General features: G+C 41.6%; 1 protein-coding gene across 1 annotated transcript in view; it reads left to right on the top strand.

Moving 5' to 3' along the window:
* Positions 1–22,879, top strand: part of LOC137652349 (uncharacterized) — a 119,544-nt gene that overhangs the window by 82,165 nt on the left and 14,500 nt on the right. The window contains exons 7-9 of the mRNA XM_068385707.1: positions 7,465–7,605; positions 8,879–9,163; positions 16,745–16,852. Of these exons, the coding sequence (XP_068241808.1) occupies positions 7,465–7,605; positions 8,879–9,163; positions 16,745–16,852 (534 nt within the window). The remainder of the gene's footprint in view (positions 1–7,464; positions 7,606–8,878; positions 9,164–16,744; positions 16,853–22,879) is intronic.

The following is a 22,879-nucleotide window of genomic DNA, read 5'->3' as shown; positions in this document are numbered from 1 at the left end:
TGACTTCAAGAGTGCTGGTGGTTCAATCTGTATAAATAGCTACAGTTTTTTATCGTTAGGAAAAATACAAATTACTTCGAAATTTGTTATATTTATATTACATAGTCTGATATTTTCGCATTTTTAGTCAACTGAAATTTTTTTTTTCTTTGTTAGAATGAAAATTTTGAGTAAATGGGAAAAAAGGTAATATTTTCATAACAAAAACTGTCATAGCTAGGTAGTTAGTTTTGTCTTTGTAAATAGTTTTCCAATATAAGAAATTACCCATGAGATGTATACAATTATTGGATGAAATGGCTTTTTTTTTTTTCAAACTAAAGAATGTTGACTATATCAAATAGGGTAGAAAAAACCAGCCATTCATCCATGCATAGGTGAATATATTGTTTGTATTTGCTCAAAATTGATATCACTTTCCATAAAAATCACAACAAAATTTTTGGTAAACGAGACTGTGAAATAAGAACCATTATTTGCTCAAGTTACATAAACATTTTTTAAGCTTTAATACACACAGACTTTGAATTATTCAAGCAATAACATCTTAAGTAGTTGGGTCATATCAGTATGCAAGTGAGAATAAGCTATTGCCTTATTGCAAAAGAGGTATACTGTACATTAATCAGAGCCCAGAGTCAATTCTGTGTTTGGCAAGCACTATTCTTGGCAAATATATATATATATATATATATATATATATATATATATATATATATATATATATATATATATATACACACACACACACACACACACCAAGGCACTTCCCCCAATTTTGGGGGGTAGCTGACATCGAACAAATGAAACTAAAAAGGGGACCTCTCCTCTCTACGTTCCTCCCAGCCTGACAAGGGACTCGACCAAGTTCGGCTGGTACTGCTAGGGTGCCATAGCCAACCCTCCCCCGTTATCCACCACAGATGAAGCTTCATAACGCTGAATCCCCTACTGCTGCTACCTCTGCGGTCATCCAAGGCTTTGGAGGAAGCAGCAGGGCCTACCAGAACTGTGTCACAATCGCTCTCCATTCATTCCTATTTCGTGCCCGCTCTCTTGCCTCTCTCACATCTATCCTCCTATCACCCAGAGCTTCCTTCACTCCATCCATCCACCCAAACCTTGGCCTTCCTGTTGTACGTCTCCCATCAACTATTGCATACATCACCTTCTTTAGCAGACAGCCATTTTCCATTCTCTCAACATGGCCAAACCACCTCAACACATTCATATCCACTTTAGCTGCTAACTCATTTCTTACACCCGTTCTCACCCTCACTACTTTGTTCCTAACACTATCTATTCGAGATACACCAGCCATACTCCTTAGATACTTCATCTCAAACACATTCAATTTCTGTCTCTCCGTCACTTTCATTCCCCACAACTCAGATCCATACATCACAGTTGGTACAATCACAGAACTCTCATTACATTCATGCCCAACCCTCTATTTATTTAGTACTCCCTTAACTGCCTCCAACACTGCATCCTTCATTCACTCCCTGACATACATCTGCTTGCACTCCTCCATTTGTTGCAACAATAGACCCCAAGTACTTAAACTGATCCACCTCCTCAAGTAACATGACATTCAACCTCGCACCACCTTCCCTTCTAGTACATCTCATAACCTTACTCTTACCCACATTAACTCTCAACTTCCTACTGTCTCACACCCTTCCAAATTCACTAATTGGCCAAGCTTCTCTTCCGCGTCTGCAACCAGTACAGTGTCATCCGCAAACAACAACTGATTTACCTCCCATTCATGGTCATTCTCGTCTACCAGTTTCAATCCTCGTCCAAGCACTTGAGCATTCACCTCTCTCACCACTCCATCAACATACAAGTTAAACAACCACGTCGACATCACACATCCCTGTCTCAGCCCCACTCTCACCGGAAACCAATCACTCACTTCATTTCTTATCCTAACATGATTTACTACCTTTGTAGAAACTTTTCACTGCTTGCAACAACCTTCTACCAACTCCATATAACCTCATCACATTCCGCATTGCTTCCCTATCAACTCTATCAAACGCTTTCTCCAGATCCATAAACGCAACATACACCTCCTTACCTTTTGCTAAATATTTCTCGCATATCTGCCTAACTGTAAAAATCTGATTCATACAACCCCTACCTCTTCTAAAACCACCCTGTACTTATAAGATTGCATTCTCTGTTTTATCCTTAATCCTATGAATCAGTACTCTACCATGCACTTTTCCAACTACACTCAACAAACTAATACCCCTTGAATTGTAACACTCATATAGTGGTACAATACATGCACAAACCCAATCTACTGGTTCCATTGACAACACAAAACACATATTAAACAATCTCACCAACCATTCAAGTACAGTCATACCCCCCTCCTTCAACATCTCAGCTCTCACACCATCCATACCAGATGCTTTTCCTACTCTCGTTTCATCGAGTGCTCTCCTCACTTCCTCTCTTGTAATCTCTCTCTCATTCTCATCTTCCATCACCGGCACCTCAACACCTACAACAGCAATTATATCTGCCTCCCTATTATCCTCAACATTCAGTAAACTTTCAAAATACTCCGCCCATCTTTTCCTTGCCTCCTCTCCTTTTAACAACCTTCCATTTTCATCTTTCACTGTCTTCAATTCTTGAACCAGCCTTCCTTACTCTCTTCACTTCTTTCCAAAACTTCTTCATATTCTCTTCATAGGAATGACCCAATCCCTGACCCAACCTCAGGTCAGCTGCCCTTTTTGCCTCACTTTGCGCTTTACTTCCACATTTTTCTCTCTATATCTTTCATACTTCTCTACACTATTACTCTGCTGCCATTCTTCAAAAGCCCTCTTTTTCTCTTCCAGTTTTACCTTCACTTCATTTCACCATTCACTGCCCTTCTTCATGCTGCCTCCAACAAACTTCTTGCCACACACACATCACTTGCAATCCCAACAAAATTTTGTTTTACTAACTTCCACTCCTCCTCTTACTTTCACTTTGTCATATGTAATTTTCAACCTTTCTTGATATTTACTTTTTACCCCCGGATTTATTAGCTCTTCAACCCTCACTAGCTCCCTTTTACATCCACCTACTCTATTCCCCCACTCTTTTGCTACAACTAATTTTCCTTCCACCAAAAAAATGATCAGACATAACGTTAGCCACACCCCTAAACACGTGCACATCTTTCAATCTTCCAAACGTTCTTTTAGTTATCAACACAATCCATTAATGCCCTTTCTACCACTCTTCCATTTGCCACTCTTACCCATGTATACTTGTTTTATACATATGTATGTATATATTTTGCTTAAAGAGTTACTGTATTAGATACAACATGCTTCGACTATTGTAACCCCTATATGAAGGTGAGCTAACTTCTTACACTTCATCTTGTTACAGGGCCATATATATTACACTATATAATAGATAAACTTTTTGCTGCAGTACACTACTGTACATTATTATGATAGGCTGCCAAATCTATTGAATTGGGGCAATGGTTCAACTTCCCCTTCAACAGGTTGAAAATTAAATTTACTGCATTCTTTCCCCTCTTCAGTCATGTACTTTACTCAATCTTCAGCAGGCAAATAATGCTTCTGTGTTCCTATGCGACATACAAACTCTCTTCCTTTAATTAGTGAGATTGATTCAGAAAACTTGGAAACCTAGCAGTTATCCAACAAATGAGGGGTGTGAGCGAGAAACCCGGCCCTGCTTTCCCAGCCACTTCAGGCCTGAGTATCAGAGACTTTTTGTACGCACTGGCAGGACCAAGAAAGAGGTGTCAAGGAACACTGTTTCTCTCTGGCTTCATTAGCCACTTCGTAAATTGCACATTTATCTGACGAGAGGGTCATGTTACCAGCTTGGACCAGAGCTCACAAAATCAGGGGTACTGACCACACCATGGCTTTAAATGGGTGCGACTCACAACTGCATTGAATTTTGGAAATTCAGCTAATTGCATTTTTGTCCAAGAGAACGTCTATATTTCATGTTTCAAATAGGTTTTACTGAAAAATTTTTCTATGATTAAAACATCCTTTCCTTATATTTACACAAATGCATCCAGTCCCTTATGCAACTATTTTCTGACCATGATACCTATTTATTTACTTTTTATTCAGGAAGTTGAGGGAAACATTTATGTAAGTATCCCATAAATTTAAAGAGCATAGTTTTTATGATTAACTCAGAAAGATAATGTATGTTATTATTCTCGCAATAGTGTTGTAAATGAGCGTTTGCTGCGCATTTTTCTTAAGTTATATTCATGGTGTCTCATTGTCTACTCATTTATATATTTACATTTCTCATGTTATGGCTATGCTTAAAGCTATAAAAAGTGTCAGATACGATAAATAAATATGCCTAAAGCGTAAAATTTGCCCAGAAAATACGCAGATTAGAATATATTATACTAACACATATCATGTATGGGTATTTTGTACATGTAGCATTCGTTATATATTTATTTCCAGATTTGAAAGAAGGGTCTCACCACTGCATAGTAAATAACTCTATGGTGAATGTTACCTTATGATCCCCAGGGCTAACGGAAATTACCGCTGAAAGTCTATAATTATGCATATTGAACAGTATTCAATCAACCTGCACGTCTATATGTTTACAATTTTATTTTATGGTTATTCTGAAAAATGCATAATGTGTCATAGATGGTAACTATATACATGTATGCCTAAAGGGTAATATTTGCCAGAAAATAATCAAATGAGAATGCATTTGGCTAGTAGCGTCTTACATGGGCGTTTGGTACATGTAACATATATATTTCTAGATTTGAGGAAGGGCTCACCAATGCTTAATCAATTACTCTGAAATATTATGAATATGTCCTTATCATCCCCAGTGGTGAGGAGAATTACTGCTAGAAGCTCATACTTCGGCATACTAAAGCATAGTCAACCAAAAAAAAAAAAAAAAAAAAAAATCGTCTTATTTCTCAAAACATGAAATTTTTTGAGAAACCCTTTGCTACTATTTTGAATAATGATAATTTTTTTGTCTTTCAACTATTAAAAGATAGGGAATTTTATAGCCTACAATCTGTACATCCATTTAAAAAAAAAAGGCAATCTATATGAAAAATGGTCACCTTTGAAAGTGACTTATACATAGATAAAATAATATAGAGCTATGAAAATTTCCAATGCACAACTTGTAAAGCATAAAATTCTTTTTAAAATGTTTTTTAAATGAAATAAATCGAACTGGAAACAAAAATAGTAGTAGGAGTTTGAAGTAACCCCAAAATAAGTTTTAATGGGGCTGAGCCATACCAAGAGAAACCTGTCAGTGGGCCAAGTGATGAAGGCAGTACTATGGAAAAGGCAGACCACCTTTACGCCCTTTTATCTATGGGAGTATACCCACAAGTTCCTTGACACATCTTTTTTCGATTGGACTTATAGGGCTGCTCAAATAATTGAGTAACCAGCCCAGTCCCACACAGGAAAGAATGCTTCTTGTGAATGGTAACGTGTAGATGTAAGTGGAATGAATGGGAGAATGGCTTGATCTTCTCCTTCATTCTTTTGTCTCCTCTTTGAAATTATGTGGTCAAGTCATTAGGTGCTGGATCGGATCTGCTGTTAGTAAGTTACACTTCAGAGCACCATTCTTTATATTTAAAGAGGTATCTCTCCCATCCTCCCTTAACAAGGGGAGGATGGCGGAGTTTATACCAACCCATTGATCATAATACAGGTATATATTTCATAACTGATATCCTTCTTTGGGCGAAGGGTTTCTCTCATTTTGATTGAGTAAATGTAGTTGTGTAAAGGTCAGGCCATATCTGTCTTTCATTCCTATGAAAAGACAGGTAGGAGGTTACGAAGGTCATTGTTAGATCCTGTACAGGACAAGTAGTGGTCACTTCCAGGGAAGAAAATGAACCATCTATTTTGGTTCTAAGGGGACGTCCAACCTACAAAGAATTGAGTCTCCCTAATTAAAGGAAGAGGGATTGTATGTCGCATAGAAACAAATCACAAATTATAAAAGCAATTTGTATTTTTCCTAGCCATACAAACTTGAGTCCTTTAACTCAACTTCCCTTCTTAATCGTCCCTCTCAGTCCAGGGCCTAAATGTCAAAGGTGAAGCTCTCCAGCTGGGAAAAGGGGCATGGCTCCATGCCTGAACCCTTCACCAGCTGGATAACCGCTAATTATCCATGTTTTAATGACTCTTTAGCTTGGTCAGGATCAATGCTCATAATTAAAGAACTCTGGGTTTTAGTAGCTAGGAAAAATAAGAATTTCTCTAAAACTATTGTAGCTTAACTGTGCTAAAAACTTGGTGCTCGTTCAATAGATTGCTAAAATATTTCACCCAAGGATACATAATTTTCAGTGACCAGAAGTATTCTGAAAGACCAAAATTTTCTTGCTATGAATTTTCCAGTGAAACATTTTCATTTCATATATTATATGGAGGTTGTATGAATGTTGAAATATGTTAAAATTAGGATATGGTTAGAAATTCTGTAGAAGCACTTCAAAACCATTATCCTGAAAATTTTCTTGTGAAACAAATTGTTTTCATTCCATATATTATGTGTAATTGTCCAAATATTACATTATTTTTATTTCCCTCCTGGTGTGGATTTAAAAGGAGAATGATGTTGAAAGCAGTTTCCACTCCAGCTAATGTAACTAGTGAAAAATAGCCACTCATGTCAATGATTGTTTAATTCCTGCTCTTTATTCCTAAAACCTATTGCATACCATGGAATAAAGAATGAAAAGAACAAATTAGGGTAGATTAAATCCATTGTGGTATAATGGCATTAATTAAATGAAAATATTTTCACCGGAGTAATTTGATCTTATCTTTAAAGTTCTCACACTTGATCCATGAATATTTGATGAATATGATAGTTTACTTGATCCAGATCAAGTATGTTCTTGAACAATGAAACACTTCTTGTGTGCTGTACGTTCATACTTCAGCCAATGTGATTCTTAATAGCTTTGGAAAATATGTTTTAGCTGTCAAGGTTAGTCTAATTATTTTAGTTTTATTTTAATCCTACATGTACACAGCAGTCGTTACTTTTTAATACAATACTGTATATACACTTGAATTGATTGTTCAGTTCATCGTAATTTGGTAGCTTGAATAGACTACCGTATAAAATTCATGTTGAAACATATAATAGTAAAAGTATGGAAAGTAAGGTGCGAATTCCTAACACATAAATACAAAAGACCTAATTTACAAAACTTCTACAAATGTAGCTTCATTATTAGTTTAGCCTTTGCTATTCTACCTCTGATAAATCTCATTGAATATAAAGGTAAGTATAAAGTGATGATCAGTATAGGCTAGAAATCATTGATTACAATCACTCCAACTTTTTTAGTAATCAAGTGATGAATATTTGAGATATGGTTACCTTTCAAAATTTGATAAATATGATTTGCAGGCTCCTCCCGACGTAAGGGGAAAGTATCGTGGATGATCCAAGAAAGCCCATATGTTAATACGGAGAGAAGATCAGGAAAATCGAAACGTAGTGGAGTCCCTGCAGACATCAGTTCACTATTTGATGATATCCCTACTGATGGTATGTTAATTGCAACTCTGAGTTTCCGTTAGTTATTTCTTATCAGTGTAATAACAGATCAAGAAATTGTTGAAATGTAGGTGATTTCCATTTTATTAGGTTTGCATTCTTTTGGTAATTGTACATGTAAGTTATTACACACATCCTTTTTCTGTGTGTAAATGCATATATGTTTATTATTTTTAACTTTTTAGTAAGTATTTAAATGTAATTCATTGGATTCAGTCATTTGCCTGTTGAGACTACACTGTTATATATATATATATATATATATATATATATATATATATATATATATATATATATATATATATATATATATATATACAGTATATATATTATTTTTAACCAGATTTTAGTACTGTATATAGTAGAACCTTGCAGTAACAGAATAATATGGCGAAGGTGTGCCTGGCACTACCAATAGGCTGTTGTATACCCAAAATGTTTCCCAAATCATAAAATCAAGCAAAATCATAGAAAATTGTATAGACTATAGGCCTACCATGTATGCCAACATGTGGGTAACGTTAAAATGAGCTGCTGAGATTAATACACTTTAGGTTTTTACTTTTGGATGACAATTAAGGAATTAAATGACACTAAAGCTAAGTGATATAGTCGAGTAGTGTAAATTGAAACTCACAAAGACAGATTATTTCAGCCATCGGCCAAATAAAAAACTGAATATAGCGCCAGAAAATACTAGCGAGTAATCTAGGAACTACTGCTACTACTTACATTTAAGTCAAAGAATAACAATTACCTTGGATACTGTCTTTAGAAGCTGATATGCAGATGTAATATAAAAGTGTGAAGGTGGTGGGTCAGTCAGAAAATCTATCCACAGCTGTGATGGTAGAGGGCCAATGAGAAATATTGCAAATATAATCGATATAAAGGGAAAAGCGATTATTTGGCGTGGTAAATAGGAATATTGTGCTGCTTGCAGTGTACAACAATCCGTGATGTAAACATGATACTGTACTGTAATGCTGTAAGCAAGAGATGTATAGGTCATTACAAAATAGTGGATTTTTAACAGGCGTAACTGTAGAATGTAGAAAATCGTGGCTACGTGTCAAGATCATATTAGTAGAAGTTTCATAAAGTACCAGAATGGTGGAATTCATTAGTTTTGAAACCTCATGATGTAGCAGTGATTAGTATTCATGAGAAAAATTTCTTAAAAGTGCTTTTTAGATTTTGCACAAAAATTTTTTCTAAATATATTTTTCTTGATATAGGTAAAAAATTCATAGGACTCTTTCAGGTTCTCCACTTCCATCTCACCTAATACCTATGGTAAATGAGTGTCGTGAGGCTTTAGGGCAATCTCCGGTATTGCCTAATGGAGAACAGTTGCCAATTATTTCTAATCAAGGACAATCGCCAGCATTGTTTAATCAAAGACAATCTCCATTACTACCTGATGCACCGATAACTTTTTCTCTTGCTCAAGATGAGGATTCTCCTATGTCTCCAGAAGAACAAACATGCTCTAACCTTCTAGATCTTTTAAAACCATCGACTCCTCCCTCAAGAAATGATACCCCAGGTTAGTTTTTGTTTTAAAAGCTCTTAAAATTTAAGCAACATATGTATTTGTTTTCATTTTTATTTTAATTTTCTGATTTACCTATGTGATTGGATTGTCAGTAGGGCAGAGCTTAGTACCCTCCAGGATAGCCACTTCATTGGAAGGAAGGACAGTAACAAGGGTTTTGAAAATTGATATTAGAGGAAGATAAAGGAACAGATTTGGAAAATGCAACCTCTTGATAAATCACTAGGCATTTTGCCCATCACACCATTTAAAAAAACAGGAAGAGAAAACAGAGTAATATGCCTTAATGTACCCTTAGTACTTATATATTGTAGTTGTAAATGCACCTTAACTGAAAAGACAAATGTGTTTTGAGTTTATAAGACCAAGTGCAGCACAGCATACTGTACTCTTATATAACAAGGGGAAGAGTGTTGAAAACTGTGTTGTTATGTAAGAGGTTTCAAGTCTCAAGCCTTTGGTAAGGAATGGCATTGTGTCTTTCTTATTTGGTTTTATATAACGGTGAATGCTTTCCTGTATTTGGTGTTATATAACTATGATTTCTAGTAGGTTGGTCAGGGCACCAATCACCTGTTGAGGTACTACCACTTGAGAGTTTTAAGGTTCCTTGACTGGGCAGACAGTAGTACATTGGAGCCTTCTCTCTGTTTGCAGCACATTTTTGCTTTGCCTACACTTACACCAAATAGTCTAGCCTATTATTTACATATTCTCTGTCCTAATTCAACTGACAACACTGAGATTACCAAATAATTCTTCTCTCAAGGGGTTAAGTACTGCACTGTACTCTTTGTAAGAGTAGATGAGACACTAGCTATGGTAAGCAGTTTTACTAGAAGGACACTCAAAAATCAAACCATTGTTCTCTAGTCTTGGTTAGTGCTGTAGCCTCTGTACCATGGTCTTCCACTGTCTTGGGATAGAGTTCTCTTGCTTGAGTACACTCAGGCACATAGTTCTATCTTATTACTCTTCCTCTCTTTTTCTTTCTTATAGTTTATTTATGAAAGATTTAGTTTAATGTTGTTACTGTACTGTTATTAAATTATATTATTTGTTCCGTTACTGGAATATAAACCTACGCTATTTATTTAGAGCTATTACTTTTAGCAAACCTGAAATGACGAGCCATTAAAATTTAGCGTGGGTTAACTACCCATACTGCTTTTTTGCTGGGGTGGGGGAGGGGGGGGTTAGCTTGCTACTGTTCCCACTCGCACGCCAGGGATTTAGCTCAATTTGCTTTTGGCTTGGATGGTGTACGGTCGTTGCCGTTCCTCATCCTTCGTCGTTATTATTGGACTGCCATTAATTCTTTTGTGCTTTCTCTTTGTGTTAGCGTGTGTGTGTGTTGACTTCTGTGACCATGCGCACCTGCCCTGGACTCGATGAACCTTCTGAACCTTATATCGGCCGTGGAAACTGATTGCCACACCCTTTGTCCCGCCTGTAGAGGTCAACAATGTGATAGTGGTACAGTAATTAGTGTATTGAGTGTCAGGAGTGGTCTGTCTCCCAGTGGGAGTGGTTTGGGTGGCTACGGAAGAAGAAGTCTAAGTGGGATATTTCTCCTTCGAAGGTAAAAAACCCAAGACCCCTTCTTCCATTTCCCGACCTTCCTACGAAGCTCCTACTCGTTCGGCCTCTTCTGAGAGACTGTCAAGTAGTAGCGTAGACCCTTTTATTTGTGGCCAACCCCTATCCTCGAGAGATGGTGTTGCTTCCACTAGCGAAGTGGCCTCACCTCTCCCCCCGGGTGAGGCCTTGTCTGTGTCTTCTGTTTTGCAGGTGAGGTCATTCTTGGGGCTTCTGGGCCGCGGCTCATCCTTCGTGGTGCGAGTGTGCAGCTGTCGATCCTATTGCGCTCGTTGACGTTGTGGTGTCAGAGGCATCCTCTGTGGCTTCTGCCAACGCCTCTACCCCTCCAGACTCTCCAGCTGTTGCTGCCGACTTAGTTTCCCCCGTTCCTGATCATCCTTCGAGGGGGGAACCTAGTCCTACATCTGTCTCTCCTGTGAGTGTTTCTCCCCCTCAGGGGAGTTCTCTCATAGACTCCTCTTCCGAGGACTGCTGATACAACGGCCCCTAGAGGACGTCTCTGTCACAGAGCTCGTCCTCCGCTTTACCTAAGAGGTCGTCCTTCACCATCGGGGAAAAAGCGCCTCTTCGGTTCTTCAGCCTCGGCATAGCAGCCGTCCCCCGCAGACGAGTCACTGCTTCAGTCGTCTCCTGGCCCTCGACCTTCTCCCGATGACGCTGCTGCTAGTCCTCGGACTTCGGTCCTGGACTGTTCTGTAGATCGTTCGTGATCTCCATCGGTGGATGTTCGCCCTTCCAAAGGGCACATCTCTTTTCCTGTTCATCCGACCTGCCGCCACTGTTCCTGTCTCCGGTATGGCCTCTTGAAGCCCTACCTAAGCGTGCAGTTGCGCGCCAACGCTCTCCAGCTCGTCAGCGCCCTGCAGTGCACCAATGCTCACCAACATCTCGTCAGCGCCAGCCTACTCCTTCATGCTTTACAGAGCGCTCACGCTCTCCAGCTCGTCAGTGCTCAACATCGTATCGACAGGTTACCAGCGCCTCGTTCCCCTCCCGGCAAATGCCTTTCAGCGCGACTGCCAGGGAAATGGGAACGGGCCTCCACAGAAGGGTTCAGGATCCCAAGCTGCCTTCCTCTAAGGCAGACCCACCTACAGCGGAGATTCCTCGCAGAGAACCCTCGGTCCCTTTCCTTAAAGGGGATCTGTCTGACAGTGCGTCAGTCAGTCAGCAGCCGTGGTTCGGTGCTATGGTACAAGCCTTACAACCTGCTCTGTCTGGCTGCTCTTCAGAGCATCTTACAGCTCCAACAGACCTTTTGCAAAGAACCTTGGCTTCTTCTCCCCTGAAGAGGAATAGAGGAGTAAAGCTGACTTCAGTTAGACCATCGAGGTCCGTTCCTCCTGCATCTTCCACCGTATACTCTCCTACCGCACCTCTGCCAAGGGAATCATGTGAGGAAAGGACTTCCTCACTTCCACCTTTGTAGGAAGCTTCCCCTCGCGCAGAGAGTTCTCCATCACCGTTGGAAGTCAGGAGGGACACAACATCTCTGCCTTCGATGCTGGAGTCCCACCTCCTTCCTTGAAAGGAATCCAAGGACTCCAAGACTCTTCCGAAGTCCTCCTCAAGGACTTCTAAGTCTACAGAGACATCCAGTCACTCAAGGGATGTCCGCGACCCACCCCGAGAAGAGCTCTCGGGGATGGCGCTGCAAGTCCAACGTCAGAAGGACAGCAGAAAGAGTCAGAACATGTATTCTGGTAGGTTCTGACTCTCATAAGGGTCCTTAATGGGCTTACCGACCCAGAGATACCCCCACAAGAGGACAAAGACACTATAAACCACCAGCTCCTCAGCAGTCCCATCCAGCCAAAACCACGACTAACAAGAAAGCAGCGAAGACTACAGTGTCTAAGAAGCCCTTTCCTGCCAAGGACAGGAAAGGCACAAAGTCCTCCAGGGAGGAAAATATCCTAGAGGGAGCGGCTGAGGCCACAAACGCTAAGGTAGGTAGTACCTCTGCTTGTCCACCAGTAGGGGGATGCCTACAAGGTTGCTTGGACAGGTGGAAGCAACTCTGGGCCAAACCCTGAACAATCTCTGTGATTCGTTTCAGGTATTGCGTTCCGTTCGTAACATCTCTCCCTCCCCTGACCAGGAATCCAGTATTATACTCCTTTGAGGTGGGATCAGCAAAGGGGCTGGCCCTTCGGGCAGAATTCCAAACCCTGTTGAAGAAGGGCACTTTCTAGGAGGTCCTTGACGGGTCCCCAGGCTTCTTCAGTCGACTCATTCTTGTGAAAAAGGCGTCTGGAAGTCGGAGACCAGTCATCGACCTCTCACCCCTAAACAAGTTTGTCAAACAAACACCGTTCAACAGGGAGATGCCAGACTCGGTCAAACTAGCGGTAAGACCACAGGACTTCGTGTGCACACTGGACCTAGAGGACACGTACTTCCAGATCCCAATCCATCCGTCTTCAAGGAAGTACTTAAGATTCAGCCTAGACAACAGGAAATACCAGTTCAAGGTGCTGTGCTTCAGTCTTTCCACAGCACCTCAAGTCTTCACTTGAGTGTTTGCCCTAGTGTCATCTTGGGCACACAGGATTGGCATCCGTCTCTTTTGTTATCTGGACGACTGGCTAATCCTAGCAGACTCGGTGTCAACCCTTCTTCAACATCGAGACAAACTTCTGATGCTGTACCAAGATCTGGGGATCGTGGTAAACCTCGAGAAGTCCTCCCTGCCTCCTACGTAGAGTGGTATGCCTAGGCATGATAGTAGACATTAATCTCCACAAAGCCTTCCCATCAGATGACAGAATAGCAAGGCTGAGAAAGGTCGCAAGACCCTTTCTCAGACGAGAAGAACTTCCAGCCCAGACATGGTTACGTCTCCTCAGTCACCTATCATCGCTAGCCCGTCTAGTTTCCAATGATCGCCTCAGGATGAAATCCCTCCTGTGGCAACTCAAGTCCTGGTGGAATCAGGTTCTCGATTCCTCGGACATTCGGATCTCCATGGGATCAGCGGAACACACGGACCTCGAATTGTGGGTGGCAGACGAGAACCTACGAAAGGGAGTGGATCTTCTCGTCCTCCCACCAGATTTAATGTTGTTCTCAGACGCTTCAAAAACAGGGTTTAGGGGCCCACGTGCTGCACCACACGACCTCAGGCCTCTGGTCAGAGACAGAAGAGTACCTCCACATAAATCTCCTAGAGGTGAAGGCAGCCTTTCTGGCCCTTCAACAATTCCAAGAGTTCCTGGCGGGCCACTCAGTGGTGGTGATGAGCAACAACACTACAGTAGTGAAGCAAGGAGGTTCTTTTTCGCAGCCCCTATCCCATCTAGCAGTAGAGATACTGAGATGGGCCGAGATTCACTCGATACCACTATCAGCATGCTTCATTCTGGGCAAGAGGAATGTGCTCGCTGACAACCTGAACAAAGCATCTCAGATAGTGAGTACCGAGTGGTCTTTAGATCATCTAGTAGCCAATAAAGTCCTTACTTTGTGGGGTTCCGACTGTGGATCTCTTCGCAACGGCCCTGAACTTCAGGCTCACGTTGTACTGCTCCCCAGTCCCAGACCTCAAGGCTCTCTGGCAAGATGCATTCCAACAACGGTGGGACAACATCGACATTTATGCCTTTTCCCCGTTCTGTCTGATGAGGAGGGTACTCAACAAAGCCAGAACATTGGTCAACCTCTCAATGACCCCCACAGCTCTGCTGTGGCATCTCACAGAATGATTTCCAGACCTTCTGCAACTCCTAACGGAGTCTCCAAGAGAACTCCCTCCACTACACGATCTACTCACAGCCACATGCCAACATATTCCACAAAGCCATAGCTTCACTACGACTTCACGCCTGAAGACTATCCAACATCTCCTCACTCAGAGAGGATTTTCACAACAAGTTGCGAGCACGATGTCTGGATACCTGCGAAAGTCATCAGCAGCAATCTACCAGGCAAAGTGGAAGGTGTTCTGTGGTTGGTGTCATGGAAGGGGTATCTCTCCTCTTGATGCCACTATTCCAGCAGTAGCGGAGTTCCTTGTGTATTTTTGGAAAGAGATGCTCAGTCTCGGCGGTAAAAGGCTATCGCTCAGCCTTACGCCTTGCTTTTAGACTAAATGGAATGGACATTTCTTCGTCGCTAGAACTTTCCTTACTCATGCGGAGTTATAAACTTACCTGTCCTCAGTCTGAAGTAAGGCCTCCCCCATGGAATGTGGTTTGAGTTCTCAGGTCTCTTAAGAGACCTCCCTTTGAACCATTACACCAAGTAACAGATCGCCACCTAACTTGGAAGACGGTGTTCCTGCTAGCCTTGGCTTCAGCCAAGCAAGCCAGTGAACTTCATGGTCTCTCATGCGACATCGCCTATTCAAGGGGATGGGGAGAGGTAACGTTCAGCTTCGTCCCTGAGTTTAGTGCTAAGACTCAGAACCTGGGAGTAGTGGATCCTCAATTAGACTCCTTCCAGATTTCGATTCTCATTTTGTAACAGATGACCCTGATCATCTCTTACTCTGCTTAGTGAGGAGTTTAAGGCTGTACCTTAAGAGAACAGCCACAGCCCATCCTCGTGTGCCAGCACTCTTAGTCAGCACAGGAAGGACCAAGAAGAGGGTCAACAAGAACACAATCTTAGCATGGATTCGCAAGGTCATAGATCATGGGCTGAATCCAGACCCTCCTCTTTCACGTCGCCCCGAAGCTCTTAAAGTCAGGGACATAGCTACGTCCTTGGCATTCAAGAGGAAATACTGTACTCAGTGACGCAGGTTCTTGAGGCTGGGATGTGGAAACAACAAACTACTTTCACAGCCCACTATCTGCAAGACGTGACCCACAGGAGGCTCGATACATTTTCTATCGGCCCTATGGTGGCTGCACAACTGCTGGTGTAATACCTCAAGCTCTTTATTGGACAAGTAGCAGAAGGTTGAGGGCACTGTTATCTGGTTTTAGCCTGCGTGAATGAAAAAGTTTGATTGGTTCTTATTCTTTTCTTCATCCTCCCCTCTCTTGGGGAAAGCAGCATCCTGGGTTCTCTGCATAAGCTGACCTCAAACCACTGCAGATATACCATGCTCCCTTGTGTACCTGGTATTAAGCTAATACTGTTGCGTCCCCATACCCTGGCGAGATATTGGGAAGTCTTGGTTACAACAGTTTTTCCTACCAAAAGACTTGGAATAACTTTACCTGGACAGTCAAACTTCTAATTATTTTAACACACAGCTTGTGTAGCAAGGTTATAGCTCCTGGGTAAAGCCAAGAGCCAGATTTGCAGGGACGTCCACCCTTCCTAATGGGTGAGTCACCCCTAAATAAAGTGTAAGTTTGTATTCCATTTACAGAACAAATGACAAATTTGTAGATAATTTGTATTTTTCCTAACGATACAAACCTTAGGTATTTATACAAACTTGCCCTCCAGCCCTATCCCCCTTGAAGTCCTACATCCAAGCAAAGTGAGCTAAATCACCGGTGTGTAAGTGGGTGCAGTAGCAAGCTACCCCGTCTAACCAGCGGTATGGGTAGTTAACCCTCGCTAAATTTTAATGGCTCGTCATTTCAGCTTCGCCAAAAGTAATACCCCTAAATAAATAGCTAAGGTTTGTATCATTAAGAAAAATACAAATTTTCTACAAATTTTTTATTTTAAATACTTTTCTAATAGTTTCTTTGTTTCGTATCCTGACTGGGCTATTTTCCCTGTTGGAGAGCCCTTGGGCTTATAGCATCCTGCTTTTCCAACTAGGGTTGTAGCTTAACAAGTAATATTAATACCATTGCTTTTTTCTTTTTTCTTAAGGTTGAAATATAAAAGTTGTTTATTTTTAGTTTATTAAGAAATGCAGTAATTATTCACAGTTTTTCATATGCCTATTAGTATTATGATCGCTAGAAATTATCTGACTTGGGAAAGGCTGTTTTTTAGCCTACTGAGAGTGTAATTTGGTAGATATGCACATTAATTAATTCCTATACTGTGTTTTTTCAGATGTAGATGTTTGGGGTGAAGCGAGTCCTGAAGATAAAGACAATAATCCTTTTCCACTGGTATCTGTAGATTCTGTTATGCCTCTACCAACCTTCCCAGCACCATCAGGTAATTATTACATGCCATTAGTTTTCTGCTTAGTTGTATCATAGGATTTGCATGGCAATGGTTTGAATATTCATAATATGTCATTGCAAGTTAAACAGCAAAAGTAGAATTTAAGGAGGGGTTAGCACAATTATGAAATTGGATTTGCTCTAATTTTCATCCAGCTGTAGTTTGTTGAGTACATTATACTCAATACTAGATATGAAAAATAAAGCTGACCATTTTTGTTCCTACATAGTACAAAGTATCGATCTTTGATAGGAGTATTACATCAGCGACTGGAATGGTTATTAAAATGTAATGCAATGATTATAACTACTGGTGACAGAGAAATCTTCCCCTCTGATAAGTTAGGAAAATTAGCATTTTTTACTTAGGCCACAAATAAGAGAAACGGGTAATTTAGAGGAGGAGTGGAAGTTAGTGAAAGAAAATTTTGTTGGGATTGCAAGTTGTGTGTGTGGCAAGAAGTTTGTTGGAGGCAGCATGAGGAAGGGCAGTGAATGGTGGAATGAAAGAGTGAAGATAAAAGTGGAAGAGAAAAAGAGGGCTTTTGAAGAATGGCTGCAGAGTAATAGTGTAGAGAAGTATGAAAGATATAGAGAGAAAAATATGGAAGTAAAGCGCAAGGTAAGTGAGGCAAAGAGGGCAGCTAACCTGAGGTGGGGCTGAGACAGGGATGTGTGATGTCGCCGTGGTTGTTTAACTTGTATGTTGATGAAGTGGTGAGAGAGGTGAATGCTCGAGTGCTTGGACGAGGATTAAAACTGGTAGACGAGAATGACCATGAATGGGAGGTAAATCAGTTGTTGTTTGCGGATGATACTGTACTGGTTGCAGACGCGGAATAGAAGCTTGGCCAATTAGTGACAGAATTTGGAAGGGTGTGTGAGAGAAGGAAGTTGAGAGTTAATGTGGGTAAGAGTAAGGTTATGAGATGTACGAGAAGGGAAGGTGGTGCGAGGTTGAATGTCATGTTGAATGGAGAGTTACTTGAGGAGGTGGATCAGTTTAAGTACTTGGGGTCTGTTGTTGCAGCAAATGGTGGAGTGGAAGCAGATGTATGTCAGAGAGTGAATGAAGGATGCAAAGTGTTGGGGGCAGTTAAGGGAGTAGTAAAAAATAGAGGGTTGGGCATGAATGTAAAGAGAGTTCTGTATGAGAAAGGGATTGTACCAACTGTGATGTATGGTTCTGAGTTGTGGGGAATGAAAGTGACGGAGAGACAGAAATTGAATGTGTTTGAGATGAAGTGTCTAAGGAGTATGGCTGGTGTATCTCGAGTAGATAGGGTGAGAACGGGTGTAAGAAATGAGTTAGCGGCTAGAGTGGATATAAATGTGTTGAGGTGGTTTGGCCATGTTGAGGGAATGGAAAATGGCTGTCTGCTAAAGAAGGTGATGAATGCAAGAGTTGATGGGAGAAGTACAAGAGGAAGGCCAAGGTTTGGGTGGATGGATGGAGTGAAGGAAGCTCTGGTTGATAGGAGGATAGATGCGAGAGGCAAGAGAGCGTGCTAGAAATAGGAATGAATGGCGAGCGATTGTGACGCAGTTCCGGTAGGCTCTGCTGCTTCCTCCGGTGCCTTGGAAGACCGCGGAGGCAGCAGCAGTAGGGGATTCAGTATTATGAAGCTTCATCTGTGGTGGATAATGTGGGAGGGTGGGCTCTGGCACCACTAGCAATACCAGCCGAACTCGGTTGAGTCCATTGTCAGGCTGGGAGGAACGTAGAGAGGAGAGGTCCCCTTTTTAGTTTCATTTGCTTGATGTCGGCGACCCCCCAAAATTGGGGGAAGTGTACAAGAAGTACGCATGTTCATTTGCTACCTTTGAAATGTTTTGATTTTTTAATGTTTACAGAATAAATGTATATACTGAATGTGCAGATACAGTATGCATTTATGTCAGGGTAACCTGTATAAGACAAATAAAAAGTGCATGTATATGCAATTGTTACCAGGTAAAGCTGGCAAGAATTGTGGCAGGTTTATATGCAAACTTTCCATTAATCCTAATCATCCTTTTGCTTTTCCTTGGTGGGGTGAGGTATAACTGTTCGCAGTCATTCCTCGGAAAACATTTTGAATCTAGGAAGTTAGCCCTCCTTTGGCATCTCTGATGCTCTGTTGGTGGGAGGTTTTGGGTACTGCCAGGAATCCTGCTACACTTGTGGAGGTGCTGGAGGGTGTGAGTATTTGTGACACCTGTGTGTGTTTTTTCTGCTGCTTTTGAAGAGGTCCCTCTGGCCTCTTCTTCCGTGGGAGTGTCAACGTTTGTATCCAACACCTCAACCGTAAAGAAGGCTAGCAATAATCTTTTATGCCTCTCATTTCTAGTTCTTCCTCTTCCTGTGCTTCAACTTTGTCAGATTTTTCAGCCTGTGCTACTTCTAAGAAGAAATCTAAGTACGTCCAAGAAGACTGATTGGTAGGGATTCCATCAAGACTTCCTGATCTCTCCCCATTTGCAAGTGAGAGAGTTAAGTACCAAGAAACAATCCAGGTAAGGAAGATGTCTCAGTACATGGTACTGGAAGTTATGTTCTTGCTATTGGTGCTCAGTCTCGTTCCAGACCTAAAGCATTCACTGTCTTTCAGGATGAATGGTGCTGCCCATCTCTCTTTGGAGCCAGTGATCGGTCACCTCATTTTTATTAGTTAGGACATATGCCCTCATGTTATCGTGATTATGATCCTCGGTCTCCTCATGGTTGATTTGCTCAGGATTCCAAGAGACGCTTCTATGTGATTGTCAGCTAGAATATGAGATCACCTGTTACCTGTTCTTTTCCCACATGGCCAGTCTACATGCTGGAAAGTCCACACACTGACCAGGACTATAAGATATAACCATACACGACCACTTTCAATGCTCTTATGAACACCAAGATTTTCCCTCTCATATGCGGAATGAACAACAAGATCTTTTATCACATGGTGACTAGTATGTATGTGGTGTGTCACTTGGTACCACACTTGCCAGCACATACCAGAGATTATACTGTATAGTATACTCTCATTTCGTCAGTCTCTGGGTGTGCGAGTGCCAAAGACATTTTTGTTTTCAAATGGAAAGGAGACTGTTAATCAACCTCTTTAGGGTACACTTGGTTCTGTTCTCGAAACTGATTGTGCATGCTCTACTGTCAATGATTTCATCCGAGGTGATTGCTGATACCAGGGTCTTGGTTTTCTAACACCCCGTGTCCTCATCTTTGACTTGGATTTTGAGGTGCAGAGCCTCAAAACTGAGTGCTTGTTTGCCAGCTATTACTCAATCATGAGTGCAGTGAACTTGGAGAAGTTACTGTGGTTTCTGTGAAAGTGGAATCTATGGTCATTAATCGGTTGTTTGACGCTCCTCAACAGAACTGCTCTCGTGGCTTCGGACAGAGGGAGTCCTCAGACCTGTGGTCCAGATAATTCACTGTAGTAGAACAGGTCGAGTCAAGTCCTGCTTCCTTGCACTCTAGACAAAAAAGATTCTATGTATATGAGAGTGCGATCTTCTCTCTTCCATTGATCCTGCAGTTTCTACTTTGACAGCAGAATTGCTTGTGAAGAGATTCCGAGTGCAGCGGTCCTGTTAAGATCGCCTCATTCTTTTATGGGACACAGGCTCTTATGTTGGCAGCCTATATGAATTCTTACTGGAAGCACCGTTTTTTCAGCCCGTAAGTCTATTGCCATGGAATCGTATTCCATTGACAGCCTCCAGGCAGCTTTCTGAATCACCTAGTGGTTTGGTGGAGTCTCCTTTACTGTTACAGTAGTCAGGATTTGTAAACTCTGATATTTTTTTTAAAGTGCAGCAAGATAGTTCTGTCAGGTGCGATGGCAGTGACATTTTTTTTTATCAGTCAGCTAACCAATAGGCCAACTAGGTCCTGAAGAGGAGGGATGTGTTTGTATCCCAATTTCACAGACATGGACAGGGGAACACTCCCTGTTGCTGGAGGCATTGTATCTTTCATCAGAAGGATATGGTGGAAGGCTAGCCAAGACTCCCTCATCCAATGAGCAGTTACCGTTAAGGGTCCGGCCCTGTGAAGGAAGCTGCAGCCAGACCTTTAGTCTCTGCCATAGTCATGATCTACCTTGAAGAAAGCTCTGGCTTCCTCCAAAACCTGATAAGGACATTGTTTCCTCTTACCTCTAATAAAGGCGCTAACAATGCTTCACCCTGTTATGCCCAGCCTGGACATTTCAGGAGGGATGGTAGAGGTACGGAGGAGGAGGAGATTGCTGAAGTCAGCCGTTCTCTCCCCCAGCTGCCACGATTTGGAGGAATGCCTGTAATGCCATTGAGCAACATGGTAGCGACACTGAGCTGAACAGTGGATTCTAGGTCTTCACGACGAATACTGCCTACCATTTGAAGATATGACCCCTTATTTGCTGCAGCCGAGTTGCTACCAAGAAGGTATCCCATTCTTTGTAATGATTTTTTTACCTGCAATTAAGAATTTTATTTATAACAATTGGCAACAGCATTGGGATAGTTTAACTGAAAATAAGACGAGAGAAATTGTGATTGTTATATCCCCTTGGAGATATAATGAGATGCCCCGAAAATGGGAAACTACTTTTTGTCGTCCCCGCATTGGTCACACTCGGATGACACATGAGTTTCTGCTGGCTAGTCAACACCAACCATATTGAGAAGACTGTTTAATACCCTTGTCAGTTAGGCATTTATTGACCGAATGCCCCACTTATAGCACGGAAAGAAATAGATATCTGTTTGAGGCACAGGGTGAAGATGGCAGGTTCATCCTTGCCAAAATCCTTGGACATGATGTGTCGTGCAACAATGCTAGTGGCATTTTTAAATCTATATCAGAAACAGGTCTTCTTAATGCGATTTAACTTTTATAATACATTTACTTTTCTGGTTTTAATTGAATATTCTTTTAATCTTTATCCATCCATATACCAAGGCACTTCCCCCAATTTTGGGGGGTAGCCGACACCAACAATGAAACAAAACAAAAAGGGGACCTCTACTCTCTACATTCCTTCAGCCTAATCAGGGACTCAACCGAGTTCAGCTGGTACTGCTAGGGTGCCAAAGCCCAACCTCCCACATTTCCACCACAGATGAAGCTTCATAATGCTGACTCCCCTACTGCTGCTACCTCCGCGGTCATCTAAGGCACCGGAGGAAGCAGCAGGGCCTACTGGAACTGCGTCACAATCGCTCGCCATTCATTCCTATTTTTAGCACGCTCTCTTGCCTCTCTCACATCTATCCTCCTATCACCCAGAGCTTTCTTCACACCATCCATCCACCCAAACCTTGGCCTTCCTCTTGTACTTCTCCCATAACTCTTGCATTCATCACCTTCTTTAGCAGACAACCATTTTCCATTCTCTCAACATGGCCAAACCACCTCAACACATTCATATCCACTCTAGCCACTAACTCATTTCTTACACCCGTTCTCTCCCTCACCACTTCGTTCCTAACCCTATCTACTTGAGATACACCAGCCATACTCCTTAGACACTTCATCTCAAACACATTCAATTTCTGTCTCTCCATCACTTTCATTCCCCACAACTCCGATCCATACATCACAGTTGGTACAATCACTTTCTCTTATAGAACTCTTTACATTCATGCTCAACCCTCTATTTTTTAGTACTCCCTTAACTGCCTCCAACACTTTGCAACCTTCATTCACTCTGACGTACATCTGCTTCCACTCCACCATTTGCTGCAACAACAGACCCCAAGTACTTAAACTGATCCACCTCCTCAAGTAACTCTCCATTCAACATGACATTCAACCTTGCACCACCTTCACTTCTCGTACATCTCATAACCTTACTCTTACCCACATTAACTCTCAACTTCCTTCTCTCACACACCCTTCCAAATTCTGTCACTAGTCGGTCAAGCTTCTCTTCTGTGTCTGCTACCAGTACAGTATCATCCGCAAACAACAACTGATTTACCTCCCATTCATGGTCATTCTCGCCTACCAGTTTTAATCCTCGTCCAAGCACTTTATAATGAACGA

The sequence above is a fragment of the Palaemon carinicauda genome, chromosome 13, assembly GCF_036898095.1.
Source record: "Palaemon carinicauda isolate YSFRI2023 chromosome 13, ASM3689809v2, whole genome shotgun sequence".
Lineage (NCBI taxonomy): Eukaryota > Metazoa > Arthropoda > Malacostraca > Decapoda > Palaemonidae > Palaemon > Palaemon carinicauda.
The sequence above is the reverse complement of the archived record's forward strand: the minus strand, read 5'-3'. Positions and strand labels throughout refer to the sequence as shown.